At 37.7% G+C, this 23,578-nt stretch overlaps 1 protein-coding gene across 1 annotated transcript; it reads left to right on the top strand.

Moving 5' to 3' along the window:
- The first annotated feature begins 5,888 nt into the window (after nucleotides 1–5,888).
- Nucleotides 5,889–23,578, top strand: LOC103711066 (uncharacterized). The gene is made up of 12 exons (XM_008797052.6): nucleotides 5,889–6,286; nucleotides 7,997–8,143; nucleotides 8,275–8,389; nucleotides 8,483–8,577; nucleotides 8,835–8,938; nucleotides 11,928–11,965; nucleotides 14,523–14,758; nucleotides 16,012–16,105; nucleotides 16,212–16,402; nucleotides 17,100–17,319; nucleotides 22,399–22,566; nucleotides 22,872–23,578. The coding sequence occupies exons 1-12, from the start codon at nucleotides 6,065–6,067 to the stop codon at nucleotides 23,051–23,053; spliced, it is 1,812 nt and encodes a 603-aa protein (XP_008795274.2). The 5' UTR covers nucleotides 5,889–6,064; the 3' UTR covers nucleotides 23,054–23,578.

Raw genomic sequence — 23,578 nt, forward strand, 5'->3', positions numbered from 1 at the left:
GATAATAAAGGATGGAGTGCTTTAAGATATATCCACGTGGATGATAATAAAAGATAAGGTGCTTTAAGACCTGTGTATAGTGCATGGATGCTAGAGATGGAGTGTTTTGAGATCTATCGGGCAAATAGATGATAAAGAATAGAGTCTTTTGAGATCTGTGCAGGCTGACAGATGATGGGAGATGGAGTGCTTTGAGATCTATACATATAGATGAGTGGCAGAGGATGGAGCGCTTTGAGATTTTGTGCAAGTGATGAATGATAGAGAATGGAGTGCTTTGAGATCTATGCAGGTAGATGGATGATAGAGGACAAAGCATTTATGTATCAAAAAAAAAGAGGATGGAGCATTTTGAAATCTATGCAGACGGATCGATGACGAAAGATGGCATGCTTTGAGATATGTGCAGGCCGACAGATGATGCGAGATGGAGTGCTTAAGATTTGTGCTGGTAGATGAATAACAAAGGACAGAGTGCTTTGAAATCTGTGTAGATGAATGGACGAAAGAGGATGGAGCACTTTGAAAACTATGCAAGTGGATGGATAATAAAGGTCGGAGTGCTTTAAGGACTATGCAGGTGGATGGAGGATAGATTGCTTTAAGATCTATGCAAGCAGCTTGATAATAGAGCATGGAGTTCTTTGAGAGTTGTGCCGGTGAATGAATAACAAACTAAGTGTTTTGTGATCTGTGTAGGTGGATGAATGATAAAAGATGATGCGATTTAAGATTTGTGCAAATAAATGATAGTAAAGGTTATAGTGCTTTGAGATATGTGCATGTGGATAGACCGTAGACGACAAAGGATGACATGCTTTGAGATCTGTATAGATGGATGAATGACCAAGGATGAAACACTTTAAGATCTATGTAAATAGATGAATCATAGACGATGGAGCGCTTTGAGATCACATGAAAGCTACGATCTAACCTCTCTGAATCAAGAGTATTTTTGGTTTTATTTATCACTTCGTTAACGATGCTAGATCGAGATAGACGGTTGGACCACATTGCAACAAAAATAAAGTTTTTATAGCTAATTAAATTTTTTTTAAAAAAAACTGAGGTCTAAATGTAACTCCCGAGGATGTCACAGTAATTTTCATTTTCAGTTTTATTTAAAGTATGCTTCTCAAGGTAATCGGTTTTTTTTTTTTTTCTCGGGCTGACGGTAACATTCTTGACCTCATTGGTACAGTCCAAGGGGGGAAAAGCACGTGCGGTTGGTCCGTCCAAGGGGGGAAAAGCACGTGCGGTTGGTCCACATGGTTTGTGGCGTCCTTTCTCAAGAGACTAATTCAATTTGAAAGCTATGGACCCGGCTACGTCTTTTGGTTCAAAATCACAATCCTTTGCAAAGATATGTCGCCAAATTCATGGTCTATCTCATGGTCAGATTCATTTCTAAAGCACTTTATCAAAGCAATTAAATGATCTGAATCTTAACCATGTCTAAAGTCGATCCAAGGAAATTCCTTCCCATTCTCTACAGAGACCCTTATGACCATAACTAAGGGTCATTTTGTAGCTACATTATGTTTACTTGGACCTATCTAGGTCAATATTCTTGTTTGTTCCCATTGTTGAAAAGGACCTTCTTTGTCATTTGATGGCCCTTGTATCAAAGAAAGCGATGGGGATAGGTAGAAAACCCACCCCTTGTTGGGTCTTGGTGTCCTGAATTCGTGTCGTCGTCGAGCTCATGACATCAAGAAGGACCTGTTTGGATGGCGGAAGTCATAGATCGCAACATGATTTATAAAGCAAGAAAGAAGCAAGGAAGAAGTTAGAAGTTTCGACCGGTCCATCGATTCCTTAGAACCCTAATTTTTACAACATAAACCATCTAGGAAATCGAAGGTTATCCGATTCATGTAATTCTCTTTTGAATCTGCATGTTTTCAATCTTAAAATCCCTTCTGCAGACAAACTATTCATAAACAGGAATAATTAGGAAGCTTCAGTGTCCAAATAGGTCCAGATGAATGAGGTCTTAAATATGGGGTGTGCATGCGATGTCCAAATAGCCAGAAGACACATTGAAATCCCATTCTATGGGTCCTATTTGCATCATGGGGTTTTGAGTCCACTCACACGTGCAGGGAACGTTTTCCTCAAAAAAACATGCAAGGGAAGCGTGTGGTTCACATGCTCTTGCAAGAACAGACCCCATTTTTTTGGGTAAAAGAAAAGGAGGGGAGAGGGACCAGCCCACCCGCGTAGCAGCCCCCACTGGGCCCCTCTTCCACTAGGCAATGTTCGATACAGGTCGCAGGTTTCGCGTGCCTTCCCCGAACCGTGGGCTCATCGTCTTCATGTGTGAGTACGTCACTCCAGCGCCACCTTGGTACAAGTAGAAGGAAAGCATAACCGCCAACGAGCCAACTGGGCGTGGAGCATCCGGTTCCCTAATTTAATCGACGCCCGTATGTTTCAAATTCAGGCAACTCAGGCGGAATTATCGCCCCCTTACCACCAGGCTACTACCTTGGTGGCCAAGAACAGTCTCTTCGAGGGTTGTTTCGAGATCTTGGACTTGCATCATGAGCATGATTTGACGCACCAGTTTGACCATGCCCCGTTTTATTATGGAATGTGTTCATAAGTTTTCTTCATACCACCAGTGTTTACTCGGATTTCTAATGATCCAAGTAGGTTGGTAGCTCACGAGTCAATATTAAAAAAAAAATGTATGAATAAAAATAATATAAAAAATTTAAAATATAATGTAATGACAAATAAATTTAAAGTAATTCATAAAAATATGATTACAAATTATTAAATAATGATTATATTAATTCAAGTACATATATGATCTAAATATTTTTGTTTTATAAAGGCAATTGGATTGCCTAGTCTTTTTGGTTATATCATTCACTTAGAAGTGAGCAATCCAACCAAAACTTTAGCTAGCTCAATCCAAATTAGATTATCCTTGAATCTCAAAAAAGATTAGATAAATTTTGGTATGCACCAACTACCCACCAGTGTTTTGTAAGGAGACTTTCTACCTAAAGTTCGACATTGTAGGAATTCACCACATTATGAGAAGCTTGACATCATATAGCCTGTATACACAAAATCTACTCTACATGTCCATGGAATCAATTTATGAGAAATTATATCCTACGCCACATGCACCATATGGTAGTGCACTATGCCAATCACAAGAGCTCGTTTCTATGGGCCAATCACCGATATAAGCAGTTGATGAATGGGGCCTATAAAAGCACACGCCTATGACTAACATAATGTACTACCATATGGTGCACATGGTGTAGAATATAATTTTTTGTCAACTTTGCTTATAGTTATACACTTATACTTCCTGTCTTGCCTTCTTTTTAATAGGAAAGCCTACGATGATACTAATGATGCCATGATGGAGATGATGTTTCCATCTATTCCAACATGGTCTAGCATTGCTGCTTATCTTCTAGCCAAGTGGAAAGGAAAAGTTTGATAAGAGACATGTACAAAGGAGAGAGAGGAATCTAGCATGGAGGAATTATGGACAACAAGAGTTTATTCTTGAGCGAGTGGAAGTTATAAAGTTTTCATTATGCGATAAAAGAATTTTATTATAAGAGGTCTTTCTACCTAAAGTTCCATATTATGAGAATTCACTGCCTTATGAGAAGCTTGAAATCATATTGTTACACAAAATCTACTCTATCGGTCCATAGAATCAACTTGTGAGAAATTATATCCTACACCACATGCACTTTGTGGCAGTGCACTATGCCAATCACAAGAGCTCATTTTTATAGGTAATCGCCGATACAAGCACTTAATACATGGAGCTTATAGAAATGAGCATCTATGACTGGCATAGTGTACCGCTATATGGTGCACGTGGTGTAGGATATAACTTCTGGTCAACTTCACTTATAGTTATGCTCTCTGTCCTGCCTTCTTTTTAATAGGAAAGCCTACGATGATGCTAATGATGCCATGATGGAGATGAGATTTCTATTGATTTCAATATGGTCTAGTATTGTTGTTTATCTTCTAGCCAAGCGGGAAGGAAAAATTTGCGTTCGGATAAAAGAAAGGCATAAAGGAGAGAGAGGAATCTATCATGGAGGAATTATGAACAACTAGAGTTTATTCTTGAGCGGGTGGAAGTTATAATTTTTTCATTATTTGATAAAAGAATTTTATTATAATAAAATTTGATTGGAATATTATAGGTCCTCGGCAAATTTAAACCAGCATGGGCTAATATAAATTATGCATTGCATGGGAATTTGAAACATTTTATAATCATGAGCATGAAATATGTGCAATGCTTGTTATTCATCTAAGAGAAAAGAGTGATTGAACAATGATGAGTGAAAAAAGGGTGCTGAAATCATGGCTGTGATCTATGTGAAATTGACAATTTGGTGCAATAAATTCATCTCTTGTTTTGCAGTACTAAGGAATTCATCTAATAGACTAATCATGCAATATTATTTTATAATTATAAGTAGTATCATTCATCTAAGATGGGAATGTAGCTTCGATTAAAGCTTATCGTTAATCTAAGCCTATCCAAATGTCCTGTTACTTTCTCATCCTCTCATGGCTCTAGCTTTTATTCCTTGCTTTTGTATGAGATTGCCAAATCACTACCGCTTAGCCTAAGCAAGGATTGGTACAGTATACAGGAGTTGATGCAGTGTATGGAAGTAGCTTAACATCAAAAAAACACCATGCCAGCCTAATTTTCAAGTGATGAACTTAGAATGGATACCTTTACAATTCAACACCAACTCTCCAATGAAACTGGAAGCTGGTTAGCATTGTATAGCCAATAAAAATTTGTCTCATGTTCTGACATAAAAATTTCCTGAAGGCTGCAACTAAGGTAGTGGGGTATGCAGGATTATTGCTCTCACTTATGGGTGTATACTGTACATCATGGCTGATATGCATCAGAACCGATCATAGCTCACACGAGGAGTTGCCCAACCAAAGCTTGCCACGAAGCTAGCGCACCATCAATTAGGGCTAGCCATTTGGCTCAACGGAAAGTACACAACAAGATTCGAATTTCAAAAGCCCGTTAAAGCTGACGACACCATAGCCGAGATCCCAGGTGATCTCCGAAATCATGCTGACCTAGCAAGCAGGGCGAGATCCGCGTGCAGAACGCCCGTGTCCGATACTCGGAACGTGCGTAGGCCAGCCAATCCTAGCTATGGAACCGAATTACATGGCGATAGGCTCTCGTCTTCGTCTATTCAACAAACTCTCAAGGATATCTTTCAGGTAAGTGCTCAGACGTCCTGACAGACTGCCAAAAATCTCCTTCTATTTTTTGAGCATCGTCCTGACTTAGATATAGAAGGATCCCAACCGGATACACTCTGCCAAAAGAATTTTTTTATTTTTACTATTTCAAGTCGGAGCACGACTGCCGAACCAGAATTCCAACACCAATTATCTGCCTTGAGTTGCGGTCCGAATAGAATCCGAGCAGTCGATTGCCGAGTCCTCGAGCACAATCATGTCACACGCTCGACATCCAGGACAGGCCGGTTTTCAGCGGCAGCAACTGCCATTCTAGGGTAAAAAGGCCTTGCATCGATACTCCCATGGCCAGTCCAAACCCACCTGGGTTCACTCATCCAACGGCTGTGAATCCATTTCCCAGTGGACGGACGGTTCTGACGACCCCAACCATCTGAAAGCTCCCACCGGGGAGCCGCACTATGGCAAAACACTAGTTTGTAAGATCATGACCTCCATAGACCAGTCACATCAAAATTCTAAAGAAGCAAATCCCAGTACCCATCCCCTCCTACGTGTAACCAGGTTACTGGCTTCTATTATTTTAACCACTAAATTACAGCAATCAGCTCGTGCCATATGGCATACAGACGTTTTGGTACGTGCTCGGGTTCCGTAGCATTGCTTCCCGAAAAATCCTCCCTCGGTGCCGAGAAGGCAAAACTCTATTAAGAAATAAATCCTATGTTAAACCTCTCTCTCTCGTTAAAACTCCTTGCACTTTGTTCGCTCTCTCTCTCGCGCGCGCGCCCGTCTTTGGATCGGGGCTTCGCGGTCGGAGGCGATGGCGCAACCGGCGGCACAGGTGGCGACGGCGCAACCGGAAGCACAGGCGGCGACGGCGAGGCAAGGACGGCAGCAGCAGCAGGCGGGGTTCGGCCAGACGGTGACTGGGATCATCCGGATGGCGGTGTTCTGGTACTTCGCTATGAAGTTCTTCTCCCCCAAGAAGCCCTCCGAACCCTCCCACCTTATCTCCAATCTCTTCCAGAAGGGCGAGCCCTTGGTCAGTCCCTTCTCCGTTCCCTCTCCCCAAACCCTACCTTTTTCGATCCCTTTCCCCCTGTCTCGTCATTAGCTCAGAGTTTCAGAGTTTTTATCTGTTTTTTTTGTGATAAGTTTCATATTTTTCGTTGATAATCTTTTTGAAGAATCTCATGTTATTCAGTAGAAATTGTTAGAAAGGTGAATCCTTCGTACGAACAGTTTTCAATAGCGCTGGTCTTTCTGAAAATCAGATCTTTTATCATCTCAGAGTTGTATATAGCACAAGAAGAGCATCATGCAATTACTGAATTCTCAAGTTTCTGCTGGATTCGTTACTTTTTTATGGATTTGCCTATCGTAAAAGCTAAAGTTACTGCTGTTCACGCTTTCAAGTTGCATATTAATAAGAAAAAAGTTCTTCTGAGATTTTTTTTTTTTTAGTTTCCTTCTTGCTTTTTCTTGTTATATTTTCTGACTTCTCCTCCTCAACGATCTCTTTTGGCTTTTAGTTGTCTGGTCATTTTGTCCTATCAGGGTTATCCCTACTATGCTGACTTCCTGATATCATCTTGATGGGTCATGTTCTCGGGAATCTGATTGAAATTGACTGAGACATGCTTTTTTCGTGGACTACTTGTTGACTTAGTTATTGTATGTGTGTCTGGACTCTGGATTGAGTATACTACTTGACTGCCAGTGTGCAATAATTATGAATTTGGATAGTTGGACCACCAGTTATCACATGACATTAAGAACCTCAAAGTCACATAATTCATGATTTTTAGACTGCATGATTTTTCTTCCAATATGCGTGGCTCACCTTTCGCCTATCTTAGGCTTCATATGCCTAGAGTTCAGAAAAAAGTAAAATCATATTGGGGGGAAAGCTTGAGGTTCCTACAAAAGAATTGCAACAGAGGAATATGTATTCTCTTGATAATGTGAAGTTGTTGATCTTGTGCCCGGGATAACCTAAAGAGTGGTACCTCTATTTTACTTGTTTCATTTAACACTAGCCAGCTTGTTTCATGAATATTGAGTTCCAATAGCTCCTCTAGGAAGAAAAAGAAAATAGAAAAAGGAGGTATTTGCGAGTTGACAAAATCTATTTATAAATCTAATAACAACATACATTTGTTTTTTGTCTTAAATAAGGCCACTAAAAGGATGCCTTAAAAGTAACTATGCTGCATGGAAAAGAAGCTAGCTACTTATGTAACCCATCTAAGATTTTTAATTTACTCAGAAACCAAAGAGGCTATCCAAAATACAATATAAACTTATGGTATTCCCAATCTAAACCAATATTGGTGGAAAATTCAAAAGCATCAGAAGCCTCAATCCTAAAATTGCTTTCTTTGCTGCTTATGAACTGATTGACGCAACTTGATTTTACATCGGACCAAAAATATTGGATATTTACTGCATTTGAAACTTTATTATATCCCTTTTTTAAATTAAAACAGCTTAATGGTTTTAAAGCTTACTGTGAAAGAAATTGCACTTCATCATTTCCTTGCATATTACATTGGAAGAGCAGAACAAGTTTTGCATCTTGATCTGTCACTCTGCAGACACTTGGGTTCAACCATTATTACTTTTGTGGAATACTTTTATCTTAATTTAACTTTGAAATGTGTGATATAGTTCTGCTTTAGTATTGGTTTCATGTTCTCCATTATTTCACTGTACATGAGTAAAAGTGGATTGGTGCTCTCCTCCTGTCCAGGACATGTGGCTATATCTTTCTGAACAGGAGAAGTTTAATGACTTCGGCAACGAGGATGCCCTTGTTTGGCATGAGGCAAACATTCCATATGCAGTTTGGGGGCCGGCTAGTACTAGGTCTCATTCTTTAAAATATTATCCATCAGAGGTATCACTATATAGATTATGCAGATCCAACACAGTTTTACTAAACTCTGGGTGACAGTTTTCCACTTATCCATTCTTTTGTCCTTTGAGTCTATCTGACTCCTTGCATGATGGGTATCATGTAACTTGTAGGCTGTGAAGCACAATGGGAGCCTGTATGCTCATGTTTTCTTTGCACGCTCAGGCTACCCTCCAGATCCTAGTGATCCTGAGTATGAGCCAAAGTTTGCCTTTGGGAGGACAAATCGTAAGGATTTCAATACTTAATTATTACCGATTTATATATCTGTAAACTCCATGGCAGCACACAAAACCTGCACTTACTTTGTTTCTCTTTTAGCTGTTGTGATGTTCTTGCCCAAGTCAAAAGCTGATAAAAGGAAGAGCTTGCTGGGAAATTCCAAGGGGCCTGAAGAGGAAGAACAAGCTCCTGAGGTTTTGCTCTTCTCTTTATTCGACAGAACTGTAGGCTCCAAGTGGCTGTGAATGTTCATGTGAAACTTGCAATCTCTTAACTTTATTCCTAGTAGTATTATTTATTATGTTTTTGGTAGATCCTTGCCTTTTTTCACTCCGTAAATTTCCATGTGAAGGGTTATGATTTTAGCTCTTGGAAGAACATAATTGCCTTTATCTCCTTACTTTTATGGTACCCGTGGTTTCACATAAATTCTTCTATGTGCTTGTTACAGTTGAAGGATGATACCTGGGTTGAAGCTAAGGATGAGGGTCCAGTAGAATGGGTTTCCTATTGGAAACCAAATATTACCATTAATCTTGTTGATGACTTTACACGGTATGTTTGTTCAAAACTTTGTCTCCATTTTTCTGTTTTAAAAGTTAGTGAATCCCCAAGAATGTGTCAGGATGTAACAACTTACATTTTATATACTATATGTTAATGATGCTGCTGCTGTAAATCTAGAAGTTTCTGAGCATAGTCTCTATCTTTCCAAATTATTGGAAGATCCCAAATAATCTACTTTCATTTGTTGGATGCCAAACCAACTATCAGTTTGTGTCTTAATAACTCGATTGTATACTATTCTTTAATTATTTGTAAATTTCACAAAGTAATGATAAAGTATTTGTGAAAGATTGAATGGGTGATATCATTAGTTGTCAGTTTCTGTTAATTTTTGGTGTTTATGAGATATTCTACATGTTTTTCTCTTGTTACATGCAGCTGCCTCTGAACTTATCAGTCATTTTAATTCTTTTTTTGTTTTGAAATTATCAGAATTTATTAATTTTCTTGAATTCTTTTTGAAATCTCGACAAATTTTATGCATTTTCTTGAGTTATGAGTATCTGGGTGACCCTTGTAAAGACCTAGGTGGATTGCTTTTGCAGTGACTCTCATAGAGATCTCAGTGGAACGTGGAAGTTGCCAAGCAGTCATTAAAAGTAAAAATATTAAAGCTACATGTATTTTGTAATTTATAATTTCACATATAGATTTCGAACAAGTAGCTTCCAGGTAAGAGGAATAGGAGATGTACCTAATTGATGACCATGATATATGAGGACAAATAGACTCACTTTTACTGTATGTGCTTCTTTGTCTTCTCTTTCAAAACATTATTTGGGGAAAATGCAAAATTATTGAGTTAACGTCAAGAAGTGGGTCATCAAAAAAATAAAATAAAATGGAACCTTTATCGCTAGCTGGCCTTTTAAGATTGTGAAGCACTTGTATAGGTGCCAGCCTGGACACTCAGGCAGCCACCTGTTTTCAGTGTTTCACGGACATGATCATAAGAATTGGATTTGGAGAAGTCCAAGTGCCTGACTTGGTAAAAGAAGAAAAAGGATATATGGAACACAAAGGAGGAAAAAATTAACTGCATTATATTGAATCAAATTTTAAATTAGAAAACATTGAAAGATATTATTTGTCGTGACGTTTAAGCATGCATACTCTTCATTTGAACTCCAAAATTTACTCAACAATACAATAACATGATATTTTACAACGTTATTTTTAATTCCTACATCCTTATCCTAACTCTAGAAACAATAAGGACCTACCATTAATGTCACTATGGTGTGCCAAACTCATACTAAGAGTCCGATTCTCCACTGTTCTCTAAATTTTGCCGACAAAGAACTTTGTAAGTACTTAGAAATCTTACATGTATTTAAGTTGTGGATGTGTATCCAATGCAATTTTTTTATAGTGGACACAAGAATTCAGGTAGCCTCTTACGACTTGTGAAAGAAGCAGACCCCTAACTGATGTGCCTACCAAAGCACATAAGCAAGATGGTAGGTGCCCAGGTGGCCACCTTTGATAATGCTGACAAATACACACAACCATGTAAACATGTTTCATGTGTTTTGCTGCTGCTAGCAGAAAGACACATGTAGTGCATGTCACAGAAAATATAATAAAGATAATGCAAGTATAATCCATTTTAATTCTTTTATTTAAATATGATAAACTGTATTGTGAATTTAGAAATAGAAACTTTAAAATTTGTACAGAATTTGAAAAGGTCATGTGGCATCCAAAAAGCTTTTTTAAATAATCCAAATGCATGTCATGATAGATCAGAAATTAATCTCATTAAATGTCAAAATCCCAGCCCTCAGGTTATGTATTTGTGTTAAATTCAGTCATTAAAATTTAAACCATACCATAAAGATTGTGCAGTCCCCTCTCAGTTTACTTTTTAATTCATTCTACACATCCTTCCATATCCCATTTCCCCCCATCCGCTTTCCTTATTCTATCATGGACCACTTCTCCTGCTTCCTAATTCACCCAACTGGCTAATTCTTTCTTTTTTAGTAAATGTACAGTTCTGAAAGAGGATTTTGATTATTTTGTGATTCTTTGAAGAAAGTTTACCAAATTAGGAAGGAGGTGGAAATTATGAGAGAGAGGGGATTTGGATGTATGATGAGATTTAAGACATTTAGATTAGGGAAAAGATGTGAAAGATGCGGATTGAGTATTTTAGTTATGGAGGCAAAAGTATTTTGAGAAAAAATTTCAAGGATGTTCCAGGAATCTGACTAGTGGAATCTTCAGGGAATATTCGAAAATTCAGAACTCCCTTTTTATAATATAGTAAAGACTTCATTATTTCTCAGGAATTTAACTCCAATTTTCATTTTCGATGTCCATCAAGTTCAAAGTTGGAGGCTCTACCTAGTTGCCTGGGATTGAGTTTCAGAATGACTGAATTCTTTGTATTCTGTAGGAATATTCTGTTGCTGTTCATTGGTTATATATTTGATGGCTAACAGACTTACAAACTATATTGTAGACTGTAATACCTCTCATATTGCTATCCTAAACCAAGCAGTATTGTACCTCAGGCAGTTTTCCCCCCAACAAAATGCTCAGTTGAATGTCTGATGTATTATTCTCTTTAGCTTGCAACACTTTGTAATCATCGGGAGATGAGGTTATGCAGCTTTTGTGTTTAAGATGTGCTTAGGGTTCGTAGTTTGCAACAAATATTATATGAATCATATCGACAAATAAGAAGCTGCCACAAGTGATGTAAGAATCATTTGATTTGACCTAAATTCACAACATAAAAAATAATGACACCCATTGTTCAGTTTTGTTATATTACTTTTTCTTAAAAAGGCTTTGATTCATGAATAATTGATTTGCAGCGTGATGTACACATATCATTGCTCTTTCGTCAAATTCTGTTTTGCTTGATAGACATCTGATATCTTCGATCTCCTCTGGACTGCTTTTTCCTCTCATTTTTATGAGCCTTTTAAGGCCAGCTAATTTCTCTATTTCTCTTCTTTGATTGCAGATACCCCCATAACAATATTCCTCCGAACATCGCTGGCTGTATCCAGACACTCACATTTTATTGAATTAATCAATACCAACCATGTTGACCCTAGTTTGGTAGTAATAACATGCAGAATTTTTTCTAATTATCTTTTTTTTTTTCATTTTGTCTCGAGATTAATGTTATTTGTAATGTTCAATTTGTACTCTCTCTATCATGTCCTGTCTTAGTTGTACCTTGACCTTCAAATTTTCCAACTGCCATGTTCCTACTTCCTTTTTAATAGTCCACAATTTTGATATATATAAGCAGCATTCTGTCTTATTGCCAACTGAAAAATATTAGCATCAAGTCCTTTTGGCATGTTCAGGAACATGCCTCCCTATTGTCTAAAATGGAAATGTTTAACATGTCTTCACTATGATATTAATGTGATGGAACTGAGATAATTAAAATAATCACTTTTAGGGGGCAATTTCTTGTTCATGTATATACTCATTTCCAAAATTTTTATGAAAAATATATTGCATAAAATATCTAGATTTTTTTTGCAACTAGTATTGTGAGGACCCGTGCGGGCGTGTTCAGTCCCATATCAGTTATTCATCGTGGAGATCTTGGGTACTTATACAAGATCAAGGAACTCATAATATCTTTCAGCTAGTCTTTATGGGTAAGGTCTTGGATTGTTACAAATAGTATCAGAGCGGATCTGGCCCATGGCCCATGTGGACTAGGGAGCACTGCAGCACAGACTCATTAAGGCTAACCACGGGCCATCGTGATGCTTGTGATTAGATTTGAATGATTTGGACCCTTAGTCTGACGAGAACGTCAGCGTTTAAATGGAGGGAGTATGTAAGGACCCGCGCGGGCATGTGTTTAGTCTCACATTAGCTATACGCCGAGGAGATTTTGGATACTTGTACAAGATCAAAAAATTCAAATAATACATTCCAGCTAGCCTTTTTGGATAAAATCTTAGGTTGTTACAGGTATTTAGACATTTAGTTGCCATTTCTCTACAGAATTTCCGTTTAGCATTGTTTTGTTCTGTTATCATCCAATGCTACATAATCGAGAAACTAGATATATCAAGTGAGCTTTCTAAAGGTGACAGTGCGAAGGGCCAATGGCTTAAATTTGATCTTTGTTTCCTTTGACTGGGAAGCAAAATAAAAAAGCCACAGTGACCTTTCTAAATAAACAGCCTCTGGTTCTTTCTCGTGCCTCTGTATCTTACTCCTGCTTAGAGGCCTTTTCCCATCACTTGTCTAAGATAAAAGACAACTGCTACATCTTCCCGTTGTAAAGTCATGATGGGTCATAGAGATAATTTCCACCAATCTTTGTTCTAGTAATACCCGCTCCTTTTCTTGGCCCTTTTGATGTGTTTTTGGAACAATTTAGCGGAGGTGGCTGAATTCAGTTCTCTCTCTCCCAGACAAGGTGTTATTTCCATGGTTTCTGCTGGTAAAGGAATTTTGGTCAGCAAAGATTCCATTTAATTATTTCTTTTATTTCTCCTGTACCTTTGAGATTTCTAGAAGCATGCATTCGTCTTACAAATAATTTGTTTTTCTTTTCCTTTTTTGCTTGGACCAAATGATAAGTATGTGATGCCAATACTTGTTCATGAGTTTTGATGCATTTTGACTTTTCACAATGAGTAGCACCATGCTGTTGATGTTACACAATGTTCATCTTGTTTAAATTTGAAGAAAGAATGCTAAACAGATTTTTTAGTGGGGTGAAGTAGGTTAGATGATTTACTCAAAAGTGGTAATTATAGTTCTTGACTGTAAAATGCTGGTGCTTATTAAGCCCAACTCTGATGATTTGTCTTTTAGCAGGGTCAACAATGATCTCCAAGTTCCTTTCAGATTTTAAATCTAGCCCCCTCAAACTTACTCGAGATACAATGTTGTGTCTTTGGTGCCTTGACTAAAGAAAAGCATTGCTAAAGAGGAATCTTGGATCATATCTTGCCTTCAAGGCTGTGGACCTATTAGAGGAAGCTTTCAGATGATGCATGCTTGTGGTACCTTGTTTCAGCAATTATTGCTCTGCACGCCTTTGAAAATAGAGGGTCTTCTGATCACAAATTGTGTTTGGGAGGACCCTTCAGTTTGCCACTTAGTTCATTTGATGGAGCACTTACCTGCTGCTCCTTTTCCACTTAACCTTCTTCTTAAAATTATTCTTTATCCCTTTTCTTCTCATTTTATGCCCTTTCCTTCTCTTTTATTGCCCTCCAGCCCCTTTCACGTAGTCTGGGTAAAAATGGATTAGCATTATCAAAATTAGAAGAGGTCATCCTGGAACTAGCCTCTTTTTCAGGATCCAACCTTGCTTTCCATGTCTCTTGTGGCTTCCTTCAATATCAACAAAATTTTACACCTTATCAACGAAAAAAAGGAAATGGAATGCCTCCAACTTGACACTTTTTTTTTCCAAAATAAACTTACTTCCTTTTGTTTTCTGCTAGATTTTTTGTTTTTTTTAGAAATGTTCTCTGCCTATACTAGGTTATAAAATGAATTAAAAAGTAGTCTTACACATGCACATATATTACACATGGTAGAATTCTATTCCTTGACATTAATTCTGCAGATATGAATATAGACCCTACTACTGGGAACTACTACCCCACAATCTTCTTCAATGAATTCTGGCTTTTGAGGGATAAATTGATACCACTCAATGACACTATGAAGGAGTTGCCTCTTAATCTGGAATTAGGTCCTATTAGCATAACTAAGTGGCAGCTGTTTTTACAGATTGAGCAGTCATTCCAGATTCACCGTAGTTATGGAAGTATGCTTGAAGGCGAGGCTGACGAACTCAAGGTAAAAGTATATGAGATTGACATTGCTAACTTCTAAAAGACAAACTTCTGTGATTTTTTAAACTTTTAAAATATGGAGCAAAAGATAGATCGATCTTTATTTTTGGGAGAATCTATGTTCTTTTAGTCCAAATTGCAATGAATTCATAGCCTTTTTTTAACTTTCCCTGCATAATAGTTGGTTGAGAAATTGGTATACCATTCACTGATCTGATTGGATGTAGGGATTTCTGATATCTCATATTCTCTTTGATACCAAGAAGCTTTATCTTGCAAAACCAAACAAGGTTATCTTTTAGATTTCATCAAATTCTGTTATATGAATCTGTAAAATTATGTTGTCCCTTCAGGTGTTCACCTTTTGTGTCCATTTTTATACTGCACTATACTGCCTAACTAATTTCTAACTATAGTTTAATCACTAAGTGCTTGCGCAGATGGTATCACCCCTTGCCACTGGGACAGGGGGGATGGGGCTTCGATCCTGGGTGGAGTTAGCCCCTCAAGGTTGGCATGGATATAGGGAAGTAATGGTGGGGATTAGCTCCTCCTAATATCAAAAGAAAAGTTCAATTTAAGGTTCGCAATTTCATTATCAAATCTTGTACCGGCACCATGTTTTTATATTGGTACAAGTCGATATGCCCGGTATGGTGCCTGTTCAGCTTATCGACACTTGGTATGCCCCCCTCCCCCACTATATTATCTGTTGGGTACCGGTATGATACGGTATCCCTAATATAGGGTGGTATGCACCGGTGTTGCGAACCTTAGAATTCAATTGGATCATTCAGTTGTTGATACATATGACACATTTATATATCAAAAGATTGATGACTAGTATGGTACTTGAATTGCTTAAAATAGTACCTGAGATTAAGTTACCAAACACATAAGTTCTAGAGTCTCTTGTTAAGTAGGGTGAAAGAATAAAGAGTGCAGGTTTAACTTGTACAGAGTAAAGGGGCAAGTATAGATGTAAGGTAAATCTGAATTTCACAAATTTTATTAGTTGCTATAAATTGCCTATAGGTTAACTGATATCTTTTCTTGCTATACCATTTGATTAAATTGTATTGATTAGTATACGTTCATTTTCCTGAAACCAATGACTTTTGCAGCACTTTCCATCCTGCTTTTTTAAATTCCTACCAGCTATTTTTTTCTGCTATTTTTGTATATTTATATTTTCATGTATGATTGACTTGGTGTTCAGTATCTGATGTCAACTTTTTCCCCCTTTTTTAACCACAGAGGGTGTTCTTGGAAGGAAATCCATACCTGCTGGTGGTAACGATGGCTGTATCTGTACTACATTCTGTGTTTGATTTCTTGGCTTTCAAGAATGGTGCGTTAGGATGACTGTTCAGTTTGGACTTAAATTATCCTTACAGTTATTTTTAAAATATCATCATGTTTGGATGCAACATGCTAATTACATTTGTTCTTTGCAGATATTCAGTTTTGGAATAAAAACAAGTCTATGGAAGGATTATCTGCAAAATCAGTTGTTGTGAACTTTGTTTGTCAGCTGATTGTTTTCCTTTACCTCCTTGATAATGATACCTCATGGATGATCCTTGCTAGTTCTGGAATCGGTGTCTGCATTGAGTTTTGGAAAATTGGGAAAGCCATGCATATTGAGGTAAATTCTGTATTTGTTATCTTGAATAAAGGCAAATTTAAAGTCGACTATGAAATGTTAAAAAGAAGTTTGTAAACCTGCATGCCTGTTCAGTTTTTGTCAATATTCAAGTAACTTGAAACTTGAATTTCATTTAGAAAGTCAAGTGTATGGGTTCAAAATTTGGCAAAGTTGCCTAATGATTTCAATTCTTTTAAAAATTTATTGTGTACTTGGTGCAAACTGCAAAATGTTCAGTTACTGTGCCAAAATGAGCCAACTTGGCCAAATTATTAGTTATGCAACAAGTTTTGAAATTTGGTCCAGTATATTGTCCTGGGACCAGGGGAAGAAGTTGTTGATCAGGATGCCTGTTATCGATACAGACAGCATGTATTTTTAAGTGTTTTTCTTATTTATATGTTTTGATGACATCATTATTTTTTTCATTTACTTCAATATGGTTTGACCACTCATAGTTTCAGATATCTTCTCCTCAGTCCTTTGTCACTAATACTTCTTCATTTCTTTCAAAGTTTGATAATTTCAGTCAACTTTTCTGGATGTTGATATACTAGTTTTTAGAGCCATTTGGTTTAGACCATTTTTACATCTAACTTAGCTAAAACCTTGAAGGTGTCCTTTTCAGCTCTCTTTCTAATTCTAACGTGCTTGTGCATGAGATTTCATCATCATTTTCATTAAACTTTTCCATCAGATCGACAGAAGTGGAAGGATTCCAATGTTGAAATTCCGAGACCGTGAATCATATGCAAAGAACAAAACTAAGGAGTATGATGATCTTGCAATGAAGTATCTATCATATGTTCTTTTCTTTCTTGTGGCTTGCTTCTCTGTCTATTCTCTCATATATGAGCGGCACAAAAGCTGGTATTCTTGGATACTTTCTTCTCTCACTAGCTGCGTGTACATGTTTGGTAAGTGTTTCCCCCTTTTTATCATAAGTAGGAAACAAGTGCAGTGCATTATATGTGTGGCATGAAAATATTCTAGCACCAATGTTATGGTTGTTTGTTGTCGATACATAAATTTCCGTTATCAGTGTGAAAATGCAATTCTTAAAGCAAGCAAATTGTAGCCTGGTTTTGTCAATATTAGACATTAGATCGTTTTCATAAGAGCATCACTTTTATTTCAGATTGTTATAAATGGCCTAACATCTTGACATTGTTTCATTATGTTAATATGACTTGTATATATGCTTATTATTTTGAAATACATAATGTAACCTACTTGACCTGCAAGTTTACCATCCTTTGGGTTTGCTTATTATTAGGGCTGCCAAATGAGTAAGCTGTTTGTGAGCCAGCTCATGTTCGGGTTGGAATTCAGCTTAATCTTGGCTCATTCGAGTTCGAGCTAGTTTTTCGAGCTCAAGGTGGGCTTAGATTGCTTGTTTTCGGCTTGCTAGCCAACTCATTTAAGATATTGTATATATTATATTATATAATAATATATACATATTATATTTATAGGTTTTGTAAGAAATAAGTAACCAGCCTTTATATGTTAATCCAATGGCTAAATAATAAAGTTGTTCAGCCATTGGGTTAAAACCAAAGGCTCTGATTGGTGGAGTGAATAGCAGTTATTATGAAACCCTAAGCCCCTAAACTATGGCCGAAAACGCTTTAGAGTTTAGACATTATCCAATCATATCCATTTTCGTGTCCAATTCGAATAGGATTAGGATAGAAATTTTTAGATCCAGTCAAATCCAGATCCAGATCAGATACATTTTTAGTAATGCTGATCCAGATCTGGATTCTTGAAAATTTTCCGTATCCAGATATCCTGTAAAAAATATATCTAAATACCGTCTTTATCAAGGGATCGTATTGATCTACTTTTCCTTTCTCTTGGCTCCCATCGTGGTGTCAACCTAGGCACCCATTGACAGCCTCTCCTTCATTTAGTGCACTCACGTGCCACCATTGTCCTCTCTTTTGAATCCCTCCACATTACCCACCCGCCCGCCACCACTAGCCTCTCTCGATTTTTCCATGCTATCCGCGCAATCACCATCACTGTCTTCTCCTCTCGATCCCTCCATGGCATCCATCCACCTACCATCGCCAGCCACCCACCGTCTTCTCTTGATCAACAACATTGCCATTCACACGCCTATTTCTTCTATTTTCCTTCCTCTTCTCCTTCCCCTATGACACAAGTGGTGATGGGAATGGAGGTTGGTGATGATGAGACAGCAGAGTCTCTTCAATTCCCTCCAAGCGCACCCCCCCTCCAAAAAAAAGCTCTCTTTTACATAGCATCATCCTCTCCCTTTCCCTAGATTGGCAATCTCTTCCCATCTGGGTTTTCATCAACACAAAAGGGGGATGAAATTTCAAGCTGAGTGAGCTGAGCTCAAGTTGGCTCGATTACATACGTGTCAAGCATGAGCTAGGGTTTCTCAGCTCAACTCGAGCTCGAGCTGATCCATTTTAATTCTGAGCCGAGCTCAAACAAAGCTTAGCTCATTTGTGTTCGGCTCATTCCCACTCCTACTCATTACTGATCCCTCTCTATCCTTCTAGCCCTTAATAAAATTTTGACAATCTAAGATATTTCCAACTCTTGTTTGCTGTATTTCTGCTGCACATCTCTATCATTATGTTTGTCTATAATCCCTCTCTAGTGTTCAAGTCCTTTATAAAATTTTGACCTCTATTAGTCTAACATGTTTCTACCTCATGTTTGTTGTATTTTTACTGCACATCTCCATAATTATGTTCGTATATACTCTATATTGCATCTTGATTTGTTCCCCCTTCAATGCCTATATGCCAAATATGTTGACCAATCAAATTTTGGCTGTCTTGCTTGTATCTCATTTAGTCTTTCTTACCAGCCTTTACCTTAATCACAAGCAGGGGCGGCCCAATACATTTGGGGGCCTAAGGCGAATCCAATGAATGAGGCCTTTTTTTTTAATAATAAATTTTTTTAATAAATATAAAATATTAAAAAAATGATATGAAAATGGATAGCTATCAAGTACACTATTTCAACAAAGGTACATGAATCTAACAAAGATAGGCCAGAAATCTTTTTAATTTAATATTATTTTTGAATGGAAATGCAGAAAAGTAATTATCCTAAAAGAAGGGCCATAAAACTGATTAAATAACTGAGATAATGCTTGGCAATTTTGTTTATCATGTCAAGCAAGAGCGGAATAGGAAAAGGTCATCCCATGGCACTTCATGGTCAAGGTAAAGAAAAGAATTTCTCCAGGAGCTTCTCTATAAGAGAAAGTAGGGGCATTATGGGAAATTGACTCCATCTAATTAATAAAAGTCCCATCCCTCCATCTCCCCTTCAAGTGAGTACCCAAGCAGCAACCGCAACATCACAGCACAGCAGCCATTCAACCCCCTCCCTCCTTCTCTCTCTACCACCCAAGTGGGGAGAAGAAACCGAGAGGAGAAAATTAAAAGAATCTCCACCCTCCAAGAAGTCCATTTCCAATCCCCCTTTCTTCCTGATGGCCTAGCTGGATCAGGAGTAATGTGAGGGAAGGAAAACCAAGACCAAAACCAAACAAGAGAAGGGATGAAAGGTAAGAGTGGCTTCAGGCGTGTATCAAGCCAACCAAATCCCTCCTCTCTCTCTCTCTCTCTCCATCCAAAACAAAACTACCGTCCCCAACTTCCTAAATTTCCCCTCTGCAGGCCAAGAAACTCTCCACCTCCCTTCCATCAAGGGGGAAGACTCGTAGCCAGCTCATCCCGTTTTATATGGGGCCTTTGCTTCCTTTTGGTCACGGTCCCTCCCTCCCTCCCTCCCTCCCTCTCTCTCTCTCTCTTCACCTTCCGGGGGCCTTCCGTTGGCCCGGGGCCTTAGGCGACCGCCTCAGTCGCCTAAGGCTCGGGCCGGCCCTGATCACAAGTTACTTAAGAAGTGCATATGCCTCAAATATTTATTTGTTATGTCCTCATCTATCCCTATTTTTGTTTATAAGCAAATAAAGATCATACAATAATTATGCTCTAGGATGTATATATTGATTGGAACACCACCTCCATATATCCCGTTTAGACTTTTTTTTTTCTTTTTTGTAAGTTGAAGACACACAATGCATATATAAATTATGAGACTGGAAAAATTACTATTCAAAAAAGGGAGTTGTAGGAAAATAGAAGTAACTGTGTCAATCTATGCTTAACCGGGAAAGATGTGTTATTTTATGATCGATATTATACTGATAACACATATGGTGTAAAACTAATCTAAGGGTTATATTGAAAATAAAGTGTTAGAAGCATGCAATGCAATATCTAATCTAATCAGAAACAATTTCTTTGATTATAACAAAAGCCATTGGTTTGTCGCTAGTGAAGGAGAATAACTAAAAGCTTGTTCAATGCCTCATGAATATTTTAATATGACAATGATGTGGTGAAATGGAGATAATAAATAGGTATCTCGAGTGATCCCGAACCTTAAACAACAAACCCGCTCCCAACCTTTTGAAGTGTTCTCCATTCTCTTCTATCAAAGTCTAATTCTCTATCAGCACAAGCGCTTTTTTAGAGTTCTCTCTCTTACATGAAAAACCTTTCTTGCACAGTTTTAAGTTAAGGTTCCATGGAGGCATTGAGCAAATACTGTGACCAGCTATCAAATTAAAGTCGATCTTGTAGAAATTGGTGTTTAATTCCTGGTCAAGGCAAATTTAGGCTAGTGAGGGGCTTGCTTTGATGCTTGTAAGACTACTTGGCAGATAGGGGGAATCTACCATATTGACGATGGAATGTCCTTAAAAGTTAAAACCATTATTCTTAACCTTCTCATTGATGATCTTATGCAGTTGGTCTTGTTTTTTCTCATCAATCAACAGAATGTAATAAACACCATGTACATCTATCTGAATTAAGGTTTTAAGTATTGGTTTGTAACCCATGCTAGTAACCAACTGGTACACCCCATATGCATTGTGGTACGGTATCTTTTGGTACCAACACATGGTATAAGGGGTGTCCCGGGCAGGTACTGGTTCCTTACCAATACGATATATTAAGCATGTATCAACTGTTGCAGTCTGGTATGTTATGCATTTTTGAATATTAAGAATTTCTTTATGATTAGTGTAAAAAGATATGGTCTTATAACTAATCCTTGGTGTAAACCCATTGAAAAGTTTTTCTTCCTATTTTATTTTTCATTAAGGAAGTTCAATTAGAGATAGTAGAAGAAAATGGAACAATATTATTTATCTAATTGGAGATACATGGAAAGAAAATGAAAAATATCTATCTCAAAAGACATAACAGAAGCCAAAAACCGTTAGCATGGTTGGTTGGCACCTCACACCTGTGCCCTTGCCCTTCAGGAGGTCCAGAGTTCAAATCTTGGATGTTACTCAGGAAAAAAAAAATGAAATAACACAAGAAGATGGAAGAGAATATATCGAAAACAAAAAACCAAATAGAAAGATTTAGAAAGATGAAGTGTTTACAGTTGGATAATAAACCATATTAAGATCTTCTTTCTGGAACCATATTGAAATCAAATTGGCAAGCATATAAACTGTAGCTGTAAATGTAGACCCTGTTGATTTTCTTTTTGAAATGATCATTATAAACAATTCTAATCATTCATCAAATATCAGCTTAGTTTATACTTAGTATCTTATAAAAGTTATTAAGCAGGGTTTTTCTGTCTTAATCCATTCCTGTACCACCTAACTTTTTGATAAAGAGTTTGGTTTTTCATCTTCCATTCGTAAAGGTCTCTATGATTACCTAAACCCAGTTTTAGTTTTCACTTGCTGGTAAAATGCTGGAAGAGGAGTTTTTTTTATCCCTAGCTATCTAAAAATTTTGAGCTTGACTTGAATTATTATCCCGTGGTCAGTGCTTTTTATTGTTTCAGTATTGGAGTACTTTGAACATTTTCCACTTTCTTAGGAGATCTAGATTTACCATGGAGCTAGTTGATTGTCAATATGCTTCTCCTGTGTAATTAATTCTCTTTTTCCACATTGTCTGCAGGTTTTATTATGATGTGCCCACAGCTCTTCATAAACTACAAACTCAAGTCTGTAGCTCATTTGCCCTGGAGACAGATGACCTACAAATTTCTCAACACTATCATCGATGACCTTTTTGCATTTGTCATCAAAATGCCAATGCTGCATCGGCTGTCTGTTTTCCGAGATGGTGGGTTTGCTATAAGATTGCATACTTAATTGAACTTAAGAATTGTTTAATTACAATTTTCTGATAACTCTTTGATTCGAGTGTTACCGCAACATCACACTTGGATCTAGAGTATCTACTGATCTAGATTGCCTGTCTCCTTTCTACCATCCTTGACTTTTGGGGCAGGCTTCCCAACCTTGGTTTTTAGTGGGGATCTTTTGCCTTGAGGCATCTGTTGAGATGTCCTTCTTTGGAATTCCTTCACCTAATCTATGTCTTCTCCTTGATTTTCTATTTACCTAATTTATTTTGTGCGTTGGCAGATGTTATTTTCTTAATATATCTGTACCAAAGGTGGGTATATCCAGTAGATAAGAAACGTGTCAATGAGTTCGGCTTTGGAGGTGAAGATGAAGACCAAAGCAATCGGAGCCTCGTTGCCAGTGACGCGACCGCAGCTCAGGATGGTGATGCCAGGACTGATGGCAACAAGAAGACCAATTGAGCTTGAAGATTCATATTGCAGTAGTTGCCATTGGTATGTTGCCAACTTAAAAATGGTTTCAGCTCCTTTGCTGTGGGATATAAATTAGCCCCACATCTTGGGTTGGCCTTCCCTGCTCCATGGCAAAATTTTTATGACCAAGCTGGCCGAACGATATGGCAACACTGCTGACCGTTTGATGCTGCATTCCTTTACATGCTTTCTAACAATAGCTTGAGATAAGGGTTGGTGGATGTACTTTAGAGTTCATAACATTTCTTTGAATGTAATGATTAATACCGTATCAGTAGCTTAGAGATCAAGTCTTCCCAATATGTTGGCATGCGCGACTGCCAGTGTTTTCTTCTTTGCGAGTCAGGTTTGTTATGTTATAGCTTGGCTTTTTTGGAGATAAGTTTATGGGTCAAGTCATATATCATGTCCAGTAGAGGATTGGAGTCAGAAATGTAAACGTGATCACAAAGTCTATGTTTGGAGCTGTTTATTCTCTGAATGACACTGCATATAAGGTGGTTTGGTTGGTGA

This window comes from Phoenix dactylifera, chromosome 13 (assembly GCF_051530095.1).
Source record: "Phoenix dactylifera cultivar Ajwa chromosome 13, Ajwa_hap1_PhDact_Kaust_v1.1, whole genome shotgun sequence".
NCBI classification, from domain to species: domain Eukaryota; kingdom Viridiplantae; phylum Streptophyta; class Magnoliopsida; order Arecales; family Arecaceae; genus Phoenix; species Phoenix dactylifera.

What these genes read in the sequence shown, in the direction of transcription:
- LOC103711066 (XM_008797052.6), top strand. Translation starts at nt 6,065, where the DNA reads ATGGCGCAACCGGCGGCACAGGTGGCGACGGCGCAACCGGAAGCACAG. An exon ending in TGCCTTTGGGAGGACAAATC is followed by an intron (nt 8,390 to 8,482) that starts GTAAGGATTTCA and finishes TTTCTCTTTTAG; the next exon opens with CTGTTGTGATGTTCTTGCCC. An exon ending in GCTGTCTGTTTTCCGAGATG is followed by an intron (nt 22,567 to 22,871) that starts GTGGGTTTGCTA and finishes GTGCGTTGGCAG; the next exon opens with ATGTTATTTTCTTAATATAT.